The following is a 25197-nucleotide window of genomic DNA, read 5'->3' as shown; positions in this document are numbered from 1 at the left end:
GACGTTTTGACCAAGACGTCGGTGTTGTATGCCCTTTCTTGACGACAGCATGTACTTTGTTTTGCCCTCATAAACCGTTAAACCCATTTTTGCCGCCTCTGCCTCAGTACTCACAAACGCACCATTGACATCACGCTGAGTTCTTCGGATTATGTCAACGTCATCAGCATATGCTTGTAATTGGACAGACTTTGGAAAGATAGTGCCTCTAGTGTGGACGTGTAACTTGTGCACTATTCTTCAAGTACGTTAAAAAAATTACATGACAGCGAATCACCTTATCTAAATCCTTATTTTCTCATCCACACCCATTTGCAGATAATTTTGTGTTACTGACCTATGTATGTGCATGTATACAAAATTATAGTTATAATTACAATAATATCAGACATAAATAACTTATGTATGTACATGTTGAAATTATAGTTACATCGTCAGCGGCAAAAAATAAAAACAGTAACAATAACAATAAATAGTAAGTTGAAATGTTTGACTGTTAACAGTCGAATTGTTTGTTCCTGAACTACCAATTATTTTTAGTAAATATGATTTAAAATCATGAAAAATATTTTTTTTTATTTTTAAAATCATGAAATGAAAATAAAAATAAACCAGCATGGTGTTCAAATATGCGTTTCGCCCCGGTGCAATGGTTGGGCTCATCAGAAGATGACCATTGCACTTTGTCTTGACGCATATTTTCTCTATGTAGCTCTATGTAGCTCATATTATATGCAATCACGATTTATTCGAGAAAATATGCGTCAAGACAAAGTGCAATGGTCATCTTCTGATGAGCCCAACCATTGCACCGGGGCGAAACGCATATTTGAACACCATGCTGGTTTATTTTTATTTTTATTTTTATTTTCATTTCATGATTTTAAAAATATGTACAAATTTTATTTTTCATGATTTTAAATCATATTTATTAATAAATAGTAAGTTTGGTAAAAAAACAGTTTGTTGCAATTCACAATTTCCCATAGACAAAAACCAAGTTTAATAACATTTGCAAGTTATCGAACAAGCATTATCTTTCGTTAAGTTCATTTTGACATTTCAGTTATCTTATACTGAAAACGATAGACGAGACGATAGTGATAAAGTTAAGTGAAGCAAATTACTGACGATATCGTTAATGATAATAGTTTTGACGATTATCGTTTTGAAAATTACGGAATGAAAAACTTAAAAGTCCAGTAAAAGGAATTTAATTGGTTTCAATTGTTTCAAACCTAAAATATGAATACCTGTGTTCATATAATTTTAGCGGTTTAGAGGCATAAGATTTTTTTTTGAAAATGGTAATTTTCAACTTTTTTGAAATCAAATTACAAAAATTGTTTATTATACGGTCATTTTTATTTATTAAACATGAACTTTAGCTTAAACCCTCATTAAACTATTAAAAATATATTCGAAATAACAATCGAATTAAGTTTCAGCCTCTTGTTCGTTGATGTTATTCTTTTCTAAAATTTTAAAAATCGAGTAGCAGATGTTAAAATTGAAAAAAACACCTCTCTTAATAGGTGTTTCAATAACCCTACCCACAAATGATTTTTGTTAATTTTCCGTAGGAAGTTATTGTAATAAAATAAGTCTGATTTGTCGAATTGAAAATTTTGACATTTCTGGACGTTTCAAGTTCCCCAGAATCTAAATCAAATAATTGAAAAGAGATATCTGTGTGTGCGTGAACATTCGTACGTTTATTCGCGAAGTTTTTTTTGTCGTCCATATCTCTAGAACTATAAGAAAGGACAATGCGAATACAGCGAAGAACAGCGTTTTATAAAAACTCAACTGACAACTTTTTTAAAAACGAAAACCAACTCAAGTGTTAGGAGAATAAAAAAAGACATTGGCTTTATCTGACAAAAAATATTTGCATGATTTGAGAACAATTAAGTGGTGATTCTCATCGGCTTTGTTGATCTTTTTGATGATTAAATGAAAACAATTTTCATCTGATTTTTCCCAACGTTTTCACGGTGATTGCCGTCTTCTTCAGGGGATGTATTGATTTAAATATTACAAAAACATTAAAACAAAAAATAATTTAAAGCGCTTCCGACTTTAAAGACTTGACACTGTTAAACAGTTCAACAGTTTACATTTAACAGTGACAAGTCTTCAAAGTCGGAAGCGCTTTAAATTTTAATTGTTTAAATTATTTTTTGTTTTAATGTTTTTGTAATATTTATATCAATACATCCCCTGAAGAAGACGGCAATCACCGTCGAAACGTTGGGAAAAATCAGATGAAAATTGTTTTCATTTAATCATCAGAAAGATCAACAAAGCCGATGAGAATCACCACTTAATTGTTCTCAAATCAAACATAAAACTAATTACGATTGGCTGTTATGACAACGTCAAATTAATCTCCTTTTCTTTGGTGGAAACACCTCATGATTTATTTTAATCATTTGCCTTAAATCTTGGATTATTTTTTGGTGGAAACGTACTATTACGTTATTCACCAGAAAATATCTGAACGACACAAAAACGACATTTGATTCGAATCATTCGAAAGGCAAAGTTTACTCAGTTTTTTTTGTTTTTAAATGAACTTTCGATTGAATCAGCAAACTTTCGAATCGATCGAATCTCAAAATCAAATCTTCTCGAATTCGTATAACTTTCGATCGCAAACGAATCTCAAAATAAGGGTGCTTAGGCGTCGCAACAGCTCGTAGAGGACCAGCGTTGAATGACTTACAACTCTTAACCACTCATGCGTGCTGTGATTTTCAGTTTTCCTTCTTAATCGAAAAACTATAGCGAATACGAATAAACAAAATGCATACAAAAAAAAAACAATAAATTTAATTTTTTTTCTTCTTATATTTTCATCATGTAAAATACAAATTTTTCATCATTTCTTAAATAAAAAAAAGTTCTTTAATGAGTCTTAGCGGCCAATCGCTTGTCACGCTCCTCAGAAATGCTCAATTTAACACCCTTGCCCTTTGGCAGAGAAATGTATGGCTTGTTGCCCTTGCCGATGATGAAAACGTTTGTTAGTCTGGTGGCAAACACATGACCTTGTGTGTCCTTAACGTGGACAATATCGAAAGAACCTGGATGTCTTTCACGGTTGACGACTGTGCCGACACGTCCCAAATTTCTACCTCCAGTAATCATGCACAAGTTTCCTGCACACAAAAAAAAACAAAAAAAATAATTTATTAAAAAGCGTATTCATATCAAAGTCAGGAGTTTAAACAATCCAATTAAATTATACAGAGAAGAATATTAACATTGTAATGAACGTAAAAAGTTGCTGATTATGCCACAGAAATCAAGGCATTCAGAGACCGTCGAAACAAAAATTATTATAGGCTACATTTTGAACCGCAAAACGAGGAGTTTATAGTAGATACGGTCTTCGAAGAGCCTGTCGAGATTCCTAAGCTTCACTTAAAATAGAATTTAGTTGTAATGAACGTAAAATGTTACTGATTCTGCCACAAGGTCAAGGCATCCAGTGACCGTCGAAACAAAAATTATTATAGGCTACATTTTGAACCGCAAAACGAAGAATTTATAGTAGATACGGTCTTCGAAGAGCCTGTCGAAATGCTTAAGCTTCTCTTTAACTATAATTAAATTGTAATGAACGTAAAATGTTACTGATTCTACCACAAATTCAAGGCATTCAATGACCGTCGAAACAAAATTTTACTCTAGGCTTCATTTTGAACCACGCCATGAGATTTTCATTGAACATGGTCTTCGACGAGCCTTATCCCTCCCTGAGCAGAAGAATGTCATTTTGCTCAATTCTCTAACAACCTAAAAACACACACTGGTTAAGTCACAACTTAATACAATAGCGTTGTGCCCTCAGCTTCACACGTTAGCGTTGTGTCCTTTCTTAATTTAGTGAAATTGTAATTGACACTCACCTGAGTCGAATTTAATGTAGTCAGTAACTTTGCCGTTGGAGATGTCGACTTGGACAGTATCGTTGGCCTTGATCAATGGATCAGGGTAGCGGATGGTCCTGCCGTCGTGTGTAACCAAGAAGGGAATTCCCTTGGAACCGAGCTGGGTCTTGCGAACCTTGCACAGCTTGTACTGCAAAGAAAAAGAAGATTATTAGTAAAAGGCGGTAAACAAAAAACTTTAAAGAGGTTTGCAACTTGGTTAAGGTTTTGTTATTGAACGTAAAGTTACTGGTGCTGCCACAAAATTCAAGACAACCAGTGACCGTCGAAACAAAGATTGATCTGGGCTAATTTTGTTTTGAACCATTCAATTACTTCGGTATCATTAAAATGGTCTTCGAACAAGCCCCAAGTTTGCTCAGTGTATCGTTACAAGTTACAAGCACTTACCTTAGCTTCCTCGGCGGAGATGCGGTGGATGGTGAAACGTCCCTTGACATCATAGACCAAACGGAAGTATTCACCAGTCTTCTCAATGGTGATGACATCTACACAAAATAAAAAGAAGGGAACTCATTTAGACAAAAACTCCTTCAAGACAAAAACAAAATGAAAATCTTACCCATGAATCCAGCTGGGAAAGTGGGGTCAGTGCGTACCTTGCCGTCAACCTTGATCAAACGCTGCATAACAATCTTGGTGACTTCAGAGCCAGTAAGAGCGTACTTTAGACGATTTCTCAAGAAGATCATCAAAGGCAGGGACTCCCTCAATTTGTGTGGGCCAGTTGATGGACGAGGAGCAAAAACTCCTCCCAATTTGTCCAACATCCATGCCTTTGGTGCTGCTAAACGCTTCAAATGTTTTTTGGGTCCTCGCGCCTATTGCAAATATGAAACATATCGTCATTAATTTATAAGCCTTCAAGAAAACACTTGGACGCGCACAAATTCGTTTTCATCTTTCTTCGCAAAACTCCCGGCACACAAAACAAAAAGCAATTTTTGTCTGATTCAACAATAACTTTTCAAAGAAATATTAGCATTAAAAGAACTCTTGAAGTTTTTCCTTTCATTTTCAATTGACTAAATTTTATTTAATTTATGATATTAACACGATGAAAACGAATTTTTACACAAATTTTAAAAGCCACTCACCATCTTGCAAGAGAATTAAAAAAGGAAAGGAAGATGGCCGGATGTTGTAGTGTAGAAAGAAATTTGACAGTTCAGTTCAGTGGGTATATTTTTTCGGAGTGCTCTTAAACGATACTAGCGCTTCCTAGTGTGGGATAGAAAAGAGTAAATTTTGATAGACTTTAATGGACAGTCAGCATCAAAAAGGCTGTTATTACACTACGATAAAAATTGCTCTTTGGTTGAAGAATGTTGTGTGTTTTAATTTGAAATATTTGTAAATGCGATAGTTTTACTTTTCGATTTGTAGAACGACATTTGAATATAGAGTACATAAGACTTATTTAAATCGTTTTAATTTTATTTCTTCTCCCGGATTATCAATCAGGAACATGATAATCGTGAACAGCAACTAGAAACTTTAACATATTTTTACATTGACAATTGTCAATTGCTAAAAGTGGAATTACATATATCTGCATCTACATATAAAGTAGAGAAAGGAAGATATATATGTATGTCAAAACCTGAAAGTGGGAGAAACAGCACTAAAAGAAGGAACATAGCAAACAAAATTAAATAAAGAATAAGTTTAAAGCTTTTGTTACATTTGCAACATTGAGGCAACACTGATGCAGATGAAAATGCTAGAGTAAAGATGAACATGCTCGTTTTCACTGTAATCTTCATGCGATTTAATATAATCTGCATTTTTTAAAACGTTAACATTTTTGATCTTTTTTCTCTGTCCAACCAGTTTGATTTTAATACTTTGCATCCTCTTCGTCTGCAGACTGTCAATCCACCAAAAAAGAGATTTGCTGAACTTCTGAATAAACCATGCCGATTACAGATCACAAATGGCGATACCCGAATAGACTTGAAGTTATGTTTTGATATTATTGCTTTCTTTCGAAGAACAGCAAATTCGCAGCGAAAAGGCTCGATCAGATCCAAACATCGTGTCGTATCACTTTTTACTTATAACAAACTATCCCCTGGTCCAAACTAAGGGTCACGTTATACCTATCAGTAAAATCCATAAGTAAAAATTAAAACAGGGGCATCTGAATTATTTTTTTGCTTTCCATTAGTCAGTTTTCCTTTTAGTGATCAACCTTAAATACTAGATTCCCATAAAAAATGCTTGATTCCAATCCATAAATTAGCATCCAAGATAAACATTTTTAATGAAAGCTATAACCAAACTGTCAAAAAAAAATCCACTGATTGGTTTTAATGATGAAAACCAATGATAACTTTAACTGGCCCCTTAAAATAAATATTTTGTTTCACTGATGCCATCTTTGTATATAAAATCTATAGTACTATCATTGTGGGTGTTTATGGGGCGGCACCTAGTGGCTACGGTGGTATTGGCTGTTATAGTTTTGTTTACGTAACTTTTGTATATAAAACTTTCAACGCCATCTTAAGGCTACAACGAACGTAAAAAAACAGCTCCATGATAATAATATAGATTTTATACACAAAGATGTCATTTCTTCGGAAGTTGAAATGTCTCATATTATAAATGACAAGGAGAGGATATAATAAGAATTGAGGGGATGAGCGCACTATTCAAATTTTTTCAGAAGTACGAATTTATACAAAACAAGGAAACACTTAATAATGTAGATAGATTCTTGTCTATATTAAACAAAACATTTTGTATGATATGTCTTTATCAAGTATATATTTCCAAATTTCCAGAAGTCCGGGTCACAAGTCCGGAGCGATCTTATCTATACACTAAAGAATTAAAAAAGTGTAATAAACGTAAAGAATCTATTCGATCACTATTCAATCTTCAAAACAAGGATGTCAGGATCGCAACTGAAACCATTTTAATTGAAAACAATTATTTTCGAATCAGTCTTGTTTCCATACTTGTACAGGGTTATTCATTTTGCGGTTTCAAAAGTAAACGTAGATATAACATAGCGAATATTTTTTTGTATGATATTTCTTTTTTATTATAAAGTTTGAATTTTGTTATTATTTATGTGTGAAACACGATATTGTCATCGGCTCTTTTGAGTTAATTTTCGACAACTTTTTGGCACATATTAGGCGTTATCAGGCATAAATTGACGAATGTTGGTTTTTAAGTGCCCAAGAGTTAAAGGAAATGTCTCTTACACCGTCTTGTTGAAACACCATATTTTCCAAGCCATATGACCATAAAGCTGCGAATTGACGGTGACAGTCATTTCATCGTCGTTTTCGAAGAAGTAAGGTCCAAGAATCACACCTCCGCACCAAAGAGCACATTCCACAGTGACTATTTGTAGATGTAAAGGTCTCTCTTTAATTACTTAAAGTATTCTCAGAACCCCAAATACGACAATTTTATTTATTAACATGCCCACCGAGTGAGAAATGTGCTTCGTCGCTGAAGAAAATTCCTGAGAACAATGAGGAATCGACACATTCGGGTCTACGGCAACACTTTCACTTACAGCAGCGATATTTTCAGTGGTACGAGCGTAAGATCTACAGGGGCCTGATTATGAGGTTCGCCGCGGATCGTTTTCAATTCGACTCACGTCGTATTTCCTTATTAACGAATTCGCGGCGAAGCAAAAATAGTCCTTCCTATATTCCAGTGATTTAATACTTTTGGTTTGACTTTTTCTTCGAATATTCCAGTGATTTGACACTTTTGGTTTGACAACGTTCCACAAATTTTGTTTTGATTGAATTTGTGAAACTTGCGGTGATTTTTTCGATAAACAATATTTAATTTTAATTAAACTTGTTTCAGCCCGATAAGTGCTCCCGTTGCAATGCCCTTATTTTTCTTCGTAAGCTCGACGAGAGCCAAAAATTGATGTCGATTTGTTTGCTTGTTCTTATCGTTCCTTGAATGAATTTTAAAAATTTATATTTTATTGCGGATTGTTGATAAATTATAAGAAAATTAAAATAAAGCTAGATCACACTTTTATATAATTACAATCAAGAAAGAATCCTCGAAATCGAACAGTGAATAATAATAAATACTCTTCCGCCAAAAAAAAACTGTCGAATTTCAACTCGCCAACAAACATTATGACATTGCAAATTCGCATTCGAATTCGTTAATTTGTCGAATTCAAAACGAAGAAGGAAGAAAGCAATCAGCCCTATCATGAATTCCATCGTAGTCGGAAATTTGTACCAATCCCGAAAAACTCTATCATGAAATCCGTTCGTAATTCAAAATTGTATGAGATTTTCCACTACGAACGGATTTCATGAGAGTTTTTCGGGATTCGTACAAATTTCCGATTACGATGGAATTCATGATAGGACTGAATAATTGAAAAATGGCAAACTCGCTAGCAAAACGATTCCACGCGAATCCCATAATCAGAATCCCGAGCCTTACAATATCTGTAACCAATCCATTCTCTTCAAATTTCTTCACAATTTTGTCAATTGCTTGCGTAGTTGAACGATAGTCTCCTCTTGAAACTCGATAGATGGCAGTGGCAGAATTACCATTTTTGTAGTCAGTTTTAACAATTCGTATAAGTTGTGGGATAGTTAAGCGATCCATTTTCGTAAATGTCGGACTTTCAACTGACAGACAAAATTGGTATAACAACTTAGTTTGACATATGTCGAATTCCACTCCTATATGAATAACCCGTTTTATTCTGTGCCGAATAAAACCTTATAAAGTTAAAAAAAACAGACATTTGAAAAAGCCAAGATCAAAATACTTTTTTCGATTTATTTTTATTTCATTCAAATTAAACTCTGCTATGATAATTTTTACACAATTTTATTGAAATTATTTCATTTCACATTCCAAGTGTGTACTTACTTACATAAGTTATTGTTTATATTATGTTTTTTTTTTCTTGTGTATTATTTGTATGAATAGTCCTTAGTATCTTAAATGTCCTCTTCTATATTCAATAGATAATTTATTATAATTTATAAAATTGTAAAGTGCTACTATATCGAAACGAAAAACATGGGTGTAATAATAATTATTATTATTAAAAAAAAAAACATCAACATACGCGAAAGTCTACTACATCAAACTTAAAGTAAACTTATAAATGTTCTTTCTTTCAATCTTTCCTTTTTTTGTTTTAGTTTTAAATTGCTTTCTTATTATTAATTGGAGAAATTCGGGGATGTTGTAAAAATGGAGCCTCAGCAGAAAGCCAGGAAATGATATTTCACACAAACAGCAAAGGAATGGGAATCATTTGTAAATAAACAAGAATATAGGGCAACGATTCAAAATATCTTAACGGCAGAATGCGAATGCAGAATGCTTTTCTGATGGAAATTTCGGCTCAAGTCTATAATAGCTGTCTACAATTAAAAGGGATGTGGTATCTAGTCTAATTTCTTCATTGATTTTAGAGCCCTTTCGCGAAGCTGTTTTTCCAAATCTTCATTGACAACAGCTGGCCCATCGTCATCGCTGCTTGAACTACTATCAGCCTTTTTGCTCTTCCTCTTGTGTTTCTTATGTTTCTTGCTTTTTTTGCTGTGTTTTTTGTGTTTCTTGTGCTTTTTCTTCTTGGATTCGGCTTCCGAATATGAAGAACTGTCACTATCTGAATCACGTCGTGTCTTCTTGCTCTTCTTTCTTTTCTTTTTGGGCTGATCTGAGTCAGAAGAATCATCGTTAGCGGTCGTAATAATTTTTTGCGGGGGCTTTTTGGATGCAGATATCGTTCGTTTGCGTGAAGCTGTTCGATCATTGATTTTATTTGCAGGACGAACATCCTCCTCGGAGTCGGAATTAGATTTCCGGGGTTTCTCCTTTTTCTCTGGCACACGCAGACGTTTGCTGTTGTCTGGTTGTTCTCTTATTTCAGTGGAGATTTTACGCTTTTGAGGTTCTGCAGATTTTTCTAATTTGCGTTCAATTTCTATGTCTTTGCGGGATTTGACTGGCGGGGGAGGGGCTTTGGACTGTTTTTCGTGGTCACTTTTGTCGTCAGAGGAAGATGACCGTCCGCGGCGAGACTTACCTTGAACCTTACGTTCCTCTTGCTCTGGTTCACTGTCATCACTGTCAGAACTATCTGAAGAGCTAGAGTCACTGTTGGGTTTGCTCTTTTTAGGAGCGACTTTTGCAGGAGCGGCCACAACGGGGGCTTGCTTCTGAACAGCCAATGGTTTTTCTTTGCCCTTCTCACGTTCGTGGGGTTTCAGGAATGGGGACGGGGTCCTTGATAAACTTGTGCTATATTTATCTCTTGGGACAGGTTTTCGAGCTGGAATCGGTGCAGTTTTAATTTGTATTTGTTCCACCACAACGGGGGCAATGTGACGCACTTCCTCAACCTTGTCCTTGGAGCGCGAAATAACTTCTTTCTTCTCTTTCAACAAATGATCTAAGTGTTTGGGAGGATAGTCAGATGAGCGATCAATACTGCGTTCTCTGGTTCGGACTGGACTAGGTTTGCGGTCGAATACAGGTTGTTTTACTCTCTTTTCAGGACTGCTCTTCCGTTCTGAACTACTGCTCGATTTTCTTGACATCTTTATCTCTTGTCGAACAATCTTCCTTACAGGGCTGGCTGGTTTTTCAATGCTCCTTCTTCGAATCGGTGCCTCGTGAATATCTTCATTGTCCCAATTTGGACTGATTGATCGAGACCGTGCCTTGTTTAGCGGCGGTGCAGGTTCCCATCGTTCTTCATTTCGTACCGGCAATGGTTTAGACATTTGTCGAGGTATGGAACGACGGAAGCTGCCACGCCTGACTGGTGATATAGGTCGACTTTCGCGAGACGGCATACGCGGCAAAGGCGATGGACGTCTATCGCGGGATCCTGGTCGACCATCACGTAGGGAGCGTGGAGGTGAAGAACGTCTGTCACGCGACATACGTCCTGGAGGTGAAGGACGGCGTGGGGACATTCGTAATGGGGAAATTCTCCTCCGATCTCTGGATGCATTGATGGGTGACATTCGACGATCTCTTGAAGTCCTCAACATTGGCGAGCGACGTTCACGTGACCTCCTCAACATTGGCAAAGGTGAGACGCGACGTGGAGGTGGTGAAATCTTCCTATCCCGGAAGGGTGAAGATCTTCTGTCACGCATAGGTGAGAATTTACGATCTCGCGATTGCCGTCTAATCGGGGACCTTCGATCGAATGGAGATCTGCGTGGAGAACGACGCGGAGACATGTTGCGACGCATGCGGTCTCGACTCATGCTTCGGCGACGACCACCGCCTCCTCCTCCGCGGCCTCGACCACCTAGTCCACCCCCACGACCTCGATTATTTGGTGATCGACGTCTGTTATTAAACCTGAAGTAAACAATTTTAATGAGAATCTCTCTGCTGAAACTCAAAATCTAATAAATTATAATTTGCATACCTTCTTGGAGACCTTGAGCGCCTCATTGGTGATCTGGAACGGTTTCTTGACCTTGATCTTATGCGTGAGCGAGATCGCCTCCTCGAACGCGATCGTTGGCGCATTGGTGATCGTGAACGATTCCGTCCACCACCTCCTCCTCGTGGCGGACTACGGCCTCGTGGGGATCGGCGTCCTTGATCAAAGCGTCGCATTTCCTGCCTTCTCGGTGGACCCTTGTCCAAAGAACTGCTCGACGATGACTCACGATTATTTCTGTACTGCCGTTTTTTCTGAACACTATTTTGATTTTTGCGAATCTCAAAGTCATCTTTACCGTTTGCTGGTGACAATGATAAACTTGTTTCGGAACGTGATCGTCGGGGCTTCTTCCGGCCAACCGATGAAGCAGATGATGACGACGAGGAACTTGGCGAACGAGATTTTCCTTTTTTAACTATAGACCTAGAAACAGAGCGAGAGAAGAAGTTAATGAAACCAAATTAGAATGAATATTTGATGTAGTTACCTTGATCTGGAGCGTCGTTTATTTAAATCAGGTTTTCTATTTCTAGAATTTACAGATGAATGTGAATCAGAGCTCCTGGAGCGGCTCTTGTCGTTTCGTTTAGGTGCACTTGCTAAGTCCAGAAGCTTAGCTTGTACTTTGGTCAATTTCTTAGAACCATCCGCATCGTGTCCGTTGAGAGAAACATCGGCAGGCTTCGGCGAAGGCGATACTTCCTTCCTCTTAATCGGAGATTTAGATTTAGACTTTCTTTCCGATACCCGATAGTCAGTTCGAGAGCTTGCTCGTTTAGGTCGAGACACCGAGCGCGAACGCCTTCGACTGGGTGACTTACCACGTGGCGGTGGTTTGCGATCTCTTGAACGACTACGTCGTCTCCTCTCTGGGGACCTATGACGAGATCTTGAACGCCTTCTATCCCTCGATGAATCCCAACGCCTTGCAGATCTCTCCCTCGATGACTTCTTTGGCGATCTATTCCTTGATTTTGGACGTGGAGATCGACCTCGATCTCTTGTCGGTGACTTAGAGCGATCTTTGACTATTGCTGCAGTCGTGGTAGATGACGCCTTTCCACCACTAGACTCGGCGGTAGTATCTTTAGAGTTGCCACCTACATTATTTGCTTCAGGAGACTTAGATCTAGATCTAGCTTTCAAGTGTGACCTAATCTGTTCAATCGTACTGTGGTTTGGCAAACTCGAAGAAATGTCGTTTGAACGCTCTCGCTTGCGACTATCATTGAAATCCCTATCTCTCTCACCAGAACGATCACGTTTCGAAGATGAATTTCCATGTGCCTCCTCTTCGCGTTTTAATATCTCTTCCTTTTTCTGATTTATAAACTCAGCTGGTATTCCACTTTCGCTTTCTTGAGCCGATAGCAGCAATGCCCAGAGTTCTTCCATAAATTGCCTTGCATTACGTCCATTCAGGAATCCCGTCATATTGATTTGCATTTTTTTCGGACATGGAAATTTCTCCTCTTCCAATTGATTATACACAAACTCGACAACAACATCATCTTCGATGTGAAGAATATCGGTGATTTTTTTGCTTATCCATGGTCGGAGGACGTCCAATTTAACTTTGGACATGTCCACCCGTTTGCTTAGGCAATCTCCAAACTTCATTTGCTTCATTAGTTTTTTTTCCTTGTCGCTGAACCGCGTGTCCTGCTGCTGATTGGTTCCCTAAAATGGAAATTAATAAAAGTCATTAATACTTACGGAATAAAATGGAAATAAAGCTTTTACAAAAATAGGCAATAAAAGTATAATACAAGAAAATAAATATAATACTGTGACAGTAGCATGCTTTTGAAATGTTACCCACTGTTGAAGATCGAATTTACCATATTACCTAGATCCAGTTACTTTTCACTTTGACAGTGTGTATTTTGTACATACTCGTATGTCCCGTTCCCATGGATGAAAAGTCCATTTGCTTTTTGTTAGTAAAGATGTCAATGATCCAATAGAGTTGATTTGTATGTTGTTAACTGATTTTATATGTCATTCTATAAGTTGAATCGGTTGTTACTGCAAGGATGCGAAATAAGTTTGATGATCAGTGTTGAAGTTCTATGGTACGAGTAGTTGATGATTTTTCCTCTTGGAAGAGTTCTTGTTCCATGTTCTATGTGTGCTTTATTGTCCCGATCCTTGTAGTAGCCTTTGCATACACGTTGTGGCTATCAATTTTAAGAAAACAAACATATTACCTCTGTTTATATAATTCCCCCTTCTTACAAGTAACTTTGCAGATTATGAATCACAACCAAAAATCCTATAGGAAGCACAGTAATTCAACAAAAACAAATGAAGCTTCTTTAGCTTTTTTACCATAAACTTAATATTTTTGTTCTTTAAATTCAGAGTTATTTTATTATGCAACGAAGTGTGAGTGATAATCAACATCCGTTAAGGAATAAAAAAACGTCTAGCACTGTCAAAATAAAAGTTTATGGAGAGCTCGACAAATTACATCACATAGCAAGACTGTTTATACTGCGCATGCGTTGTTATACCCTTTTTATTAAAAACAGATATTTATTTAGATTTTCGTTGAACTTTTCAAGTCTTTTACCTTAAAACCTTAAGGTTTCAAAATGTTGAATTTCCGAAAAATATGAATTTCAATTTATTTTGCACATTAAAAATGTATTGTAGAGAGCTGTTGTAATACATATTACTTCTTCCATTTTAACTCCAAACTCTTCTCTTTACTATTAACGGTTACCAATTAGCCGTTTCATTTTGAAACTTTTGTAGCTGTCATCTTGACAAGTAAAAACTACTTAATTACTTAAAATGGATCGATGCACCCTTTCACAACGCACCGAAATTCTATAAATTCACTAGAAACATGTTAAAAATGCTAAAGTTTTGAAAAAAAATTCCTGGTTGTGTTATTTCTAGAAGGGGTGGTGATCACAATTAACCACCAAGATGTTGTGATTTAAGACCTTTAAACTATATTTCTTGGTGTTAGCGCCACATAAAAGAATATGAAATTCGTGAAGTTACGCAAATGTTTGAATTGGAATTGCACCGTAGTCATTACAATTTACAATTAAATACACTTACATTTTGTATTATCAAAAACCCTATGCACATATTTCTTTAGTCTATAACGATCGCTCAGTAATTCATATGTTTAAAAATAATCATCAAAACAAATATTAAAAATCATGTAAGTCGATTTGACTCTCGGAATAGGTATGAACCTACAGCAGTTGTTGTTGGAGTGTATAATAAGTTTACGCTTCTGGAATTTGAAAAAAAATTAATTTTTAACAGATTGGCAATAACAGGAAAATGGTATTAAGCAAAGAAATATGTATCTCATTTTTTCAAACATCCTTATCCTTTTTTCCCAGGACGAATAATTGGGGTCCGGTTAAAGCTATCAGTACTTTTTTATTTCATATTTTTCAATTTGTAACAGCTTTACAGCCCTATTCTGCTATTCATCGGGGAATTTTTATTTGAATGTTCACTAATTACTATTCCGCTATTCATTCGAAGTGAATCTGTGTATATCGGTTACGTCGGTAATACTGCGCGGTATTCTTCTATTCACGTGAACGCATTTACTCTATACAATTTATTTGATGTCTGGTTTGTTAATTGTTGTTAGCAAAATGTAAGTAAAAACTAATTTATTGCTTGATTTAGAATATTGGTTTTTTTACAAATAAAAGATTATTAACATTTTAAGGGGAAGAACGACACGCGAGGAACAATTTTTCTAACATTTCTTCGAAACTCTCTATTTGAGGTTTCTTTTATTCATCTGCTTAAAATTGGAATTAAAAGTAAAATACTGTCCATTTCCAAAAATTACACAAATTAAACAATTAATTCTGTTGATTAAATTTAATTTACGTTTACGTGATTGTCAAATTGGTTTGGGATAATGTAGTTCATCCGATGGATAGTAGAATGCAAAGGCAGTGTGAAAGGGAGACGAATGGGTGAATAAAATATACGATCCACGTAAATAGCAAAATAGGGCTGTTAGTTTCAACTAAAGATAAATGCAATGAGATGAATTCTAATCTTGAATATTGTTTTCATTTATTTTTTTTTTAAAGAAACGAAGTTACATTCATTTCAAAAAATGTTGATTATACAAATTATTTTTACTTGTTCCAATTAGAAAATATTACTGATGAAATCAACACCAAAAAGAATAGAATGACATACATTTACTAATTTCTTCAAACGCTCATAAAAAAAACATTGCAGATCCCCCCTGTTTCAATTTTAATGAATGATTTTTACCAATAGCTATAACCGGTCCCCTACTCCTTATTCACTCACTCCAAAACGAAGAGAAATCATTAACAGATGTCGTTGATAAAAGCTAACAACTAACCTTAGAAGTGTTGAAGTTCATAGAAATGTGGTACGAAGTAAAAGAATAAAAAAAATGGAAAAACTATAGAAAGTTAATATGTTTTTGTGTAATACATAATTGCTAGAGTGCCACTAAAATAGTTTAAAACAAAACATTAGTTTGAGAATACTTCGCAATGTCTACTAAGAGTGGAACATATTTCGTTGAAACATAGAACTCATCCTTTTTATTGAAAATTTGATTCTTGCTTTATTAAGCTATTTTATAACATTTTTTTAACATTATTTATATTAAATCATAAATAACTAGAACAAACAAAAAATAAGCTATCAAAAATAACAATTACAATTTTTATATTAAAACATATATTCTCCTTATAAGAATTTACATAATATTAATTACTATTAAATAATTCTTCTATCACAGTTTGCTCTCTTTGAAAAATATGTGATACCTTAATTGTGTAAAATATGTATAAATTTTTCAATTATAACGAGTTTAAATTATAAAAACAAAAACTTTGCCTTATTATTACTTTTCACAGAAGCTTTTAAATATTATTTTATATTTATATTTATATTTTTTCACATAATGTTACTTTAATTCTGTCTTATCAATAATTGCAAGGCCGTTACTTCTTCATTTATTTTAACATGAGGAAAGTAAGAACTTACAATAGCATACGTTTTATTGTATAAAATACAAATCATGAACTTTTATGTTTAATAGTTTCAAAATTCCGATTAAGACTTAAACTACAACAAAATAAAAACAATTTATGTAAAACAAAACTTAATTGAGTTTTTCAATATGTGAGTAGGTAAATTTATTTATTTTTTCTATTAAGTTTCAATATTCAAACCATGTCTTTTATAAAGTCTCTTAAGATTTCGATGATACAATTAACAAACTTTTAATAATTCACCATCATATTTGTGCCTTAATAATAAATATATAACATTATACAGCGTTAGGAGAAAGTTGATTTTTTAACTTGTTAATTGCAACTTATTAGTGCCAATTGAAAATCTTTAGGGAAACTTCTTAAAATGAAACAAATCAAAGGACTGAGCTTTTTCGTTTTACTCATTTTTATTCGGAATGTTAATTTTTAGTTGTGTTTGAATGCAAGGAAGTAAAACGTGTTTATGAAAAATAAATCATTCTGCATTTTGTTTACTGTTTTTCAGTAAACAGCTATTTGCAAAGCATGAAGATAAAGGCAAATATATATTTGTAATTGTTTCTCAAGATCTCTGTGAGAGTTCCCTCTAAACGTTATAAATATCAAAAGCAACATATTAATTTTTCAACTGTAATAACATACTCGTAATAGCGCTTCCCAGGTTTATATGACATACAAATCTTTATATCATCACGCTTTTTTGAGATATAACCTTTTAAAATTGGATCAAAAACAACACATTAAGCTTTTTGGAAATTATGATAATAATTAAATTAAAATTTTTAATAGTTAAATTCAATTTGTTTTTAAATGACTTTTGATGTTATGGAGATTTCTGACATGAGATTTTTCATTTGGAGGTATCGGCGCTTGAGATTTAGGGCTTGGGGATTTTAGATTGGGGGAATATATCACCAACCAGTAAATTTGCAGTAAAGTTTTATATCCCTATTACCATTGACGAGTCGAATGAATAAACGTGTGAGTGTGAGAAATTTGTATTACCGTTGGCGGATTGAGAACTGTTGATTCGACTTAAATGTCATACATTTTTTGAAGATTGATTGATTTGAACGTCATTCGTGTTATTATTTTTCGAACGTTCATATTGTACGAGAAAAGGTCGAAGCTTATGCAAAAGAAATGTCGGAAACTATATCAATGTAAGTTCATAGGTATATTTCATTTCTTCTATTAAATAACATGAATCAATGCATTTTTATTCAGCTGCAAGAGAATTAAATACAAACTTTGGTTCTTCAAAAAAAAAAAACCAAAAGGAATACTGGGACCAATTTGCTACAACCCTCAACTCACTTGGGCCACCTACTCGCGATGGAAAAGAAAAATTATTAACAAGGAACATTGAACGTTCTCCTCTTTGGTATCACGTTTCAAGAACTGACTTAAGATTATTGCAGTTCCATACAGGAATCATGGGTCGATCCAGGATATCTTGCGTCAACATAACGAAAACACATTTTATGGTCACACGCCTTAAAAACTTGTATTAAAAAACAAAAGCAACAAGCAAAGCAAAGTTCCGTCAACACATTCTATTACTCCTGGTAACCTGGCCGTTAAAAAAAGTAGTTTCGTGCATTTTGTATCTCTTCGGACGACATGTTGATTCTGATTCAGGTTGGACATAATTTGTCTTCAATAGCACACACAACTTCTGTTAATACTAAGGAAACCGAGGATTGTGACAGGCCTAAGTCAAAATCTTTTAATACGCTGCTCTGATAACACCCATTAGCAAAACATCTAAGGGCAGAAGCGAATTTTAGTATAGCAGGGATTAAGGAGGTGCTTGCATTTTTAAATTGGCATTCAAACTTGTTTAATACGAATATAAATGCTTCCTTATTCAGTCGAAAATATGATCTGAAACTTAAGAAGTTAATTAGAATTAAAAGAACTTGCAGTAGGTACAAAATATTTGTTCTACTTATAGAAGATTAGGGAGCTAGAGTTGTTTTGAAATTTCTCTAATTTTAGTTTTCGCCAAAAACAATCTATGTTGCTTATGATTTTGGTTTATTACGCATTTTTATTAAATATTTCATGATTTTCGTTTATTTATGCCTGTCATTTTTTGTATATGGTAGCACTGAATTTCGAACTCGAATTGTAAATTTCGCTAACCTTGGTATGTCGAATGTGTTAATTCGCTAATGAAAATATCGCACTTCGAACGTTCAAGTCGCGAACTATAATAGGGGTATTAAATAAATAAAATAAATTGAATGGCGCAATAGTTCGTTGAGAACCAGGACCTAGTGACTTAAAACTCTCAACTATTCCTGTATGCGAGTACTGTTGTTAGGGATGGAAGGGACCTACAGTTTAAAACCGAATCCGAACGGCATTTGAGAAAGCACTTTTCATGGCAAGAAGTACTCTTGGAGAATTTGTCAATTCCTCGCAAGAGGCAGTACCCGTGAAAAAAAACTTTATATGGAATCGGACCTAATACCTCTGGCTTGACAGTCCAATGCATTAACTATCATGCCACGGGTACGTTTTGAATAGTAAACTTTTAAATAGGTCTACAAATCTCCTAAAGCTACCTAGTTTTCTATTATTTGAAGCAATGTTAAAGTTGCGCAACATAAAACAATTGGCAAAGATTTGGTTTAATAAAGCAAATAGTGAAAATAGAGCAACTGCCATCTAAAATGGAGGGAAATAATTTTTTTGCGTATGATTCTAAATTCCAGTTAAAATACACCACGTTGTTCTTAAATCTTAAGGCTTAAAGAAAAATATAGTTGAAAAGTTTTATTAACACCGATTTTTCTATAATATGCAATTCAACGCAAGGTTTATGTACAAATAATTTATCAAAGGTGAACTTCCAAGTTTTCAATTTAATGTTTGGACTTTTTAAGATTTGACAATTCTGTACCATTCATTTGCGATCAGTAACATAATTTTAAATTATTAATTATGCGTAGATTAAAAATCAGGACTTAATTCCATTTATTTTCTTAAGTAAGTTCCAACAGGTTTGTTACAACATTTTGCTTTTTTCATTTTTTTTTTAATGACATGGATAGGAAAATTAATTACATATTTTTATTTTCCGATCTGAGTATTAATGTGATTATAAAGTATCAATACATAAACTTAATTGGTCTTACATGTTTTTTTTTCTTCAAATATTTTTTTTATTTATATTTTTACATTTTATTGCCCAACTTAATCAAAAAGAAATAAAAAGATTAAATAACAGTTTTAAAAATTTAACATAACATTATAAGAAGCAACTCTTTGTAACTTCATTTGATATCTTATATTAAATTCCTATAAAGCTTTTCTTAGCTTTATAAATATGCTTGGGTGATGATGATGTTGTTGAAAATGTAGTCCTTGTGGAATTATTGTTGTTTTATGAGATATTTATTTTTTGTATGTTCATACGAATGTTGTCGATGATGTTTCTCTTGTTGAATTATTTAACTGAGGCGTTAGTTTATTATCCTTTGGGTGTTGTTTTTTTAATTGTTTTATACGAAGTGGTTTCCTTTTTTATGTGAATGGAGGAGTTGTATTAATCAGGAGCAATTTTTAGTTGCGAAGATAATGTATGGTCCGAGAATATGATCTCTTGATGGTTTGTTTTTCTGGTAAAAATATATTGTGTACCTATGTGAATTAAATACACAATGGTAGTGGGAACCTATATGTTTATTATTAAAATGTAAATTTTGCTGAAAGTTAAAATTTATATGACTATTTATACCAAATAAACAATGTTTATTTCCCTTCCTGAAACATTAATGCAAAAGTTAATGAAAAATATGTGAAACATAGTTGGCACCTGTGACTTCAAAATTGCAATAGTTATTTTTCTGTTATGTTATAGTAATTAGGTTATATCTACTTATATATGAAAAGAAAAAGACAATTTGAAAAATTAAGAATTTTTAGTTATGATAAGACTAATGTACACATCATAAGGTTGTGCGGGATTTATTGTCGATGTTTTATTTGACAAAATTGTTTCCCATCATAAAAATGTATATTATTGGTAGGGATATTTTTTAAAAAAGAAGCAAACAAAAGAAATACAAAATGGATCTATGAAACCTTTTCGTTGAATAATTTCAAGGGGATGACGGAATAAATATCACCAAGATCTTGCTTAATAACATACTCTTACAAAACAATGTAGTATTCCTTCGTGGAAAAAATGATCTGGGAAACTCCTCTGTTCTAAAGGCTTTTTTAAAAACCTTTTTTAACTCTTTTAGCTATATAATTTAGGTAATAAAGTTAGAAATATTAGAAAACCTAGATAGAAACAATCGATAGCTTTATTTCAATAAAAATTGTCTAACATTGCCTTAAAACAGTCCTAGGTAAACATTTTGAATTGAAAGTCATTAAAATTGTAAATACAGCGAAGCAGACTAACCCGTTAAGACAATTTTGTATTTTCATTCCCTGCTTTAGATACCGGTTGTACTTCTAAAAAGCTTAAAAAATCCTTTACATTCAAAAATTAGGCAGGTATTCGGCAACCCAAATACTTGAAGTTTTTTGTAGATTAACCATAAAATAAATAACTAATTTTGGTGACGTTACAGCTCGTTGAAAACTAGGACTAGTGACTTGGAACTCTCAACCATTTCTATACAAATGTAATTTTAGAAAAATGAGATTCTACAATTTCTATGTCGAATCCAAATGGATAATTTGAGTATAACTTTTAACTGAAAGAGTTTTGGAGGATTTCAATTGCTCCCAAAAGGCAGTACCCTTAAAAAAAATTAAGTGGCATTGTGTTCATAAAAATAGCAGTGCTTTCCAAATAAAACAAAAAGGCCTTCAAAGTACTAGAACTATTACGTTAGAAGTAAAAAAAAATGTAATAAGTTATATGAAAGTAAATATACAAATAATGTTAGCTTACAATTAGTACTTTGTTACATAAGCATTGTTTTTTATGCCTGCTTCGCATCTACGTGGCGTCGAGTCCACTAAAATCTGACACCTCTCGACTGGTATTGCGTTCCACGAATCACGCACTGCTTCCACAATTCTTTCGAATACTTGGGTTGTGCTTTATGAACTGCGTTCTTAACATCGAACCTCTTCGAGAATTTTCACATACTCGGTTGCATACCTTAGACCCCAATGGGATAAATAGGCCCGACCCCGTGGAATTATTACCATGCTTCACTGTTTTTATAGTGTAAGGTGGATAGTATGCTACATTTTAGGGTCTTCTCACATATTCTTGACGACCCTGGGACCCAAAAAGGACGACTTTGCTTTCATCGCTCCACGGAACATTCCTCTATTTCTCTTTTGCCCAATCTCTATGAGTTTTAACAAACTCCATTCTCTTTGCCACATGCCTTTTCGTCTGGTAACTTCGCTTATAAAAGACGTCTTCGTGTTGTGACAGCGCTAACAGACAGTTGAAAACAATTTCTTATTTTCCTAGAGCCTATGGAAGGGTTCTGTTTTGCTAACTTAACAATTTTTCTGACAGTTCTTTCAGTAGTCATCCTTTTTGGGGCCGGTTTATTTTGCCTTTTTAAGGCTTTACTGACCCTTTTTGCTGAGCAGCCTAGGATGTCTTGAATATTTTGGTTGGTTTGGTTTTCGAATTTCTTCGGTGCAGTATCTTGACTGTCCTAATATTTATTAATTTTTTATATGCTAGTATGTAACAAATACTTTGAACTTTATATAATAAAATATTTAACGAAAAATAAAAAAAATTGAATTTATAACACTTTTTAATTATAATATCAAAATCACTGCTATTTTTATGACCACTCTATATCCAGAGAGTTTGAAATAATGGATGTTCACCGGGAAAACTAGGATATAACTTCAAGCTAAAAGTCTAATATGAAAACGAAAGGCCGTTAGATGCAAGTAACATGGTAATTTTTTTGTAAGAATTTCCCTTACTTAAATAATTGACTATCTTATAAAATGTGACCATCATTGCTATTTTTATGAACACAACTGTATGTATGTACTAACTAGTACGCCACGGATATTACACTTAGTATAGCAATTATCCAAAACATTTTCAGCTCCTGAAACAAGCTTTATTTTTCAATCCTCTTTTTGGAAAAACTGGTTTTATTAAAAAACTATTGTAGGTAGGTATTACCCTTCCTTTAAAAAGTATGCACCTACATACAGTTAGATAGGTATGTATACCTTCCTTAACAAGTCAATGGTATGTTGTTGATTTTCCAAAAAATCATTCAACCGGTGCACCAGTACTTGTTTGACAAACCCAACATAGTCGTCAAAAATAAACTCCCTACACGCACCTAACAAGCCTCAATCCCTATGAAATTATTACAGTGCACTCAAGCATCACACAATTATTTATCTATCCAATCAAAACGAATACAGAAGAACCAATGCAATTAGTATAGGCCCAAATCCTAAAATACACATTTTAAAAAACAATAAATACAAAAGAGTGCCATGTGGTGTCGAACATAACGCAGAAGGAAACAGCAAGTTTTTGTGTGTGTATTCTTTTGCTTTGGCAAAAGCTGGCAAAGTATTACACGGACTGGAGGCCTACAGCAAGCTTTTTCACTAAAACTTGTCTTTAAAACCATTTTAATCATATTTTGGTACAATTATGATATAAAATACACATAATGTAGGTAAATTAATCCAGGCACCTTTCAATTATTCAACGTTATTATTTATATCATCAGAAATTGTGTGAATTTAAAAAGATAAATGCGCGCTAAAAAATTCGACAGACGTCACAGCTCAAAAAGATATGACGGGCTATCCTAAACGTATTTTCGTCGACTTAATAGAATAAAATAAATAAAAGACGAACAAATTCAAAGAAAAATAAAGTAGGAAAAAAACCCACCATTTAAATGTAAAAGGAAAAAAAACAAGAGACATGAAAATTCATGCGCACTTTTGAGTATTTCAATTAAATTATTAAAATATTATGCAGCTATTTAAAATTAAAAACTATTCTTTTATTAATATTATGCCGGTAATAAAAATATTTTTTATCCAATTAATCTTACCGTGAACATCATCGCAATTGTGTATTTTCAACTTCTTGGTGTCGCGCGATGATACAATAAAAATTCAATACTCTTCCCGGCTCTCGTCAGAATTTTTCACCAATAACGTATTAAATAAGTGCGACGTGAATTAATAATTTATCAATACGAATCCCTTCATTTTTATGCAGAAATTATGAATATGCTATGCCTTTTTTCATAGATGTCGGGGTCTTAAAATAAAAAGTGAAGAAAAAATTAACACACGTCCTTTTCTCGAATCGCCTCTTATCGGTTTTCCACAAGCTTTTTTAACGCTGCCGTGCAAATGTAGCAGGTATATCGAGAAGAAAGTTTATCTTTTATAAGGTTTTTCACTGTAAACTATGCATTACATTTTAAATGTTAATGTTTTAAACTATACAATTCTTATTGTATTTTGAGTTTTTTATATTTTTGAGTAATAAAAATTAAATAATAAATATTTGCAGCCACTTTTTCGACACACCGATTTTTATTTCATGCGGTCTACAGCAGTGCAAAATGGAGACGCGACAAACGGTTTGACGAAGAAAATCGACAAGGTTTCGTTATGTGCTATTTAATGATGTGCACGCCACCTGTCATTTCGATATGTAACAAGCTTGTTGCCAAATGTGATCACTCGTTTATGTATTCTTAAGGCGGTTAACACAACTGGAATTAAATACAGCGATTGTTGTAAGATTATTTGAATTTATACCCGTGTTTTTTTGGAATTTAATTTATAGTACAGTGCGAAATTGCAACAAAAAAATCAGGATGAGCCCGGTTTTCATCAGCCAGCAAAATAAAACTACAATTTTGTATTTAGTTTACAATATGTAATAAATAAGACAACGAAGCGCAGGGAAATCAAAGATCAATTTAACGCTGAGCAACATACAAAAAACTAAGAAATATGACTGGAATTTTGCATTAGTATCCTTTTTGGAAGACTAAATCATCTTGCACATAAGCTACGAACTACGAATGCGAACTGTGGATGTTCGCATATTTTGACTTTTCTTTCACATGGGTTTTATTTCGTCGCATACAGCGACGAATTGAATTACCATTTTCTCCATATCTTCCTCAACCATTTATTCGTTGCAGTGTGGATAGTAAGTGGAACTCGAATAGAGTTTGACAGTTCGTAGCAACCTCAGTGTAATTCGTTACTACCAAATTGTTTTTACAAAATTCTTTTATTTTAGAGAACAAAATGCAAATTTTATTATCCTAACATTAGTGTCAATTGGTTTCTTATAATTTAAATGTGTTTTTGTTTGAAATTGACTTTTTGAAATGTATAAAATCACGTTTGTTCGTCCCTTCTTTCAATCGTTGTTCGCTTTCATGTGCAAGGCCTTTTAGCAAGATACTTTTGAAATTTTATTCTAATAGGCAATAATCCATACGGGGCCTCGATAGTCGATAGTTGATACGTCATTTGATTTCAATAACACACAAGTAATTAAAAATAGTTACATGGAAATATTAAACTTAATCTTAAGTTACGCAAAATGTCAAACCTACCAACGTTTAAGAATAGAAACCTCGAAAATCACATTTTAACTTTATTTGGGAATGATTCTTTTTTTTTGTTTTATTTAATCTACAAGCAATATTATAGCTAACAGATATAAACACTCCAAGAGCAAATTAAACAGTGAATATTGTAATGTTTGAAGTATTTGGCACTACTTTTATACCAA

General features: G+C 33.8%; 2 protein-coding genes and 1 non-coding gene across 3 annotated transcripts; all 3 read right to left on the bottom strand.

Annotated features, from left to right (window-relative positions):
* Positions 1-2833: 2833 nt before the first annotated feature.
* Positions 2834-5196, bottom strand: LOC129947218 (40S ribosomal protein S4). Its single transcript, XM_056057685.1, has 5 exons — positions 5057-5196; positions 4522-4780; positions 4350-4447; positions 3918-4089; positions 2834-3164 (listed from the first exon to the last, which is right to left on the bottom strand). The coding sequence occupies exons 1-5, from the start codon at positions 5057-5059 to the stop codon at positions 2911-2913; spliced, it is 786 nt and encodes a 261-aa protein (XP_055913660.1). The 5' UTR covers positions 5060-5196; the 3' UTR covers positions 2834-2910.
* On the bottom strand, positions 4165-4312 carry LOC129948668 (small nucleolar RNA psi28S-3327). Its single transcript, XR_008781954.1, has one exon. It is a non-coding gene; the product is annotated as a small nucleolar RNA psi28S-3327 (small nucleolar RNA).
* Positions 5197-8788: 3592 nt separating the features above from the next.
* Positions 8789-24007, bottom strand: LOC129944011 (serine/arginine repetitive matrix protein 1). Its single transcript, XM_056053135.1, has 5 exons — positions 23857-24007; positions 23483-23694; positions 11891-13083; positions 11383-11826; positions 8789-11312 (listed from the first exon to the last, which is right to left on the bottom strand). The coding sequence occupies exons 2-5, from the start codon at positions 23492-23494 to the stop codon at positions 9377-9379; spliced, it is 3585 nt and encodes a 1194-aa protein (XP_055909110.1). The 5' UTR covers positions 23495-23694; positions 23857-24007; the 3' UTR covers positions 8789-9376.
* Between the last annotated feature and the right edge of the window lie 1190 nt (positions 24008-25197).

Source organism: Eupeodes corollae, chromosome 2 (assembly GCF_945859685.1).
Source record: "Eupeodes corollae chromosome 2, idEupCoro1.1, whole genome shotgun sequence".
In the NCBI taxonomy this organism is placed as follows: Eukaryota; Metazoa; Arthropoda; class Insecta; order Diptera; family Syrphidae; genus Eupeodes; species Eupeodes corollae.
This window is presented reverse-complemented; position numbering and strand designations above follow the sequence as displayed.

What these genes read in the sequence shown, in the direction of transcription:
- LOC129947218 (XM_056057685.1), bottom strand. An exon ending in TCTCCGCCGAGGAAGCTAAG is followed by an intron (nt 4,090 to 4,349) that starts GTAAGTGCTTGT and finishes TTTTCTTTGCAG; the next exon opens with TACAAGCTGTGCAAGGTTCG. An exon ending in CTACATTAAATTCGACTCAG is followed by an intron (nt 3,165 to 3,917) that starts GTGAGTGTCAAT and finishes TTTTGTGTGCAG; the next exon opens with GAAACTTGTGCATGATTACT.
- LOC129944011 (XM_056053135.1), bottom strand. An exon ending in AAACGACGCTCCAGATCAAG is followed by an intron (nt 11,827 to 11,890) that starts GTAACTACATCA and finishes CTCTGTTTCTAG; the next exon opens with GTCTATAGTTAAAAAAGGAA. An exon ending in CGCTCAAGGTCTCCAAGAAG is followed by an intron (nt 11,313 to 11,382) that starts GTATGCAAATTA and finishes TGTTTACTTCAG; the next exon opens with GTTTAATAACAGACGTCGAT.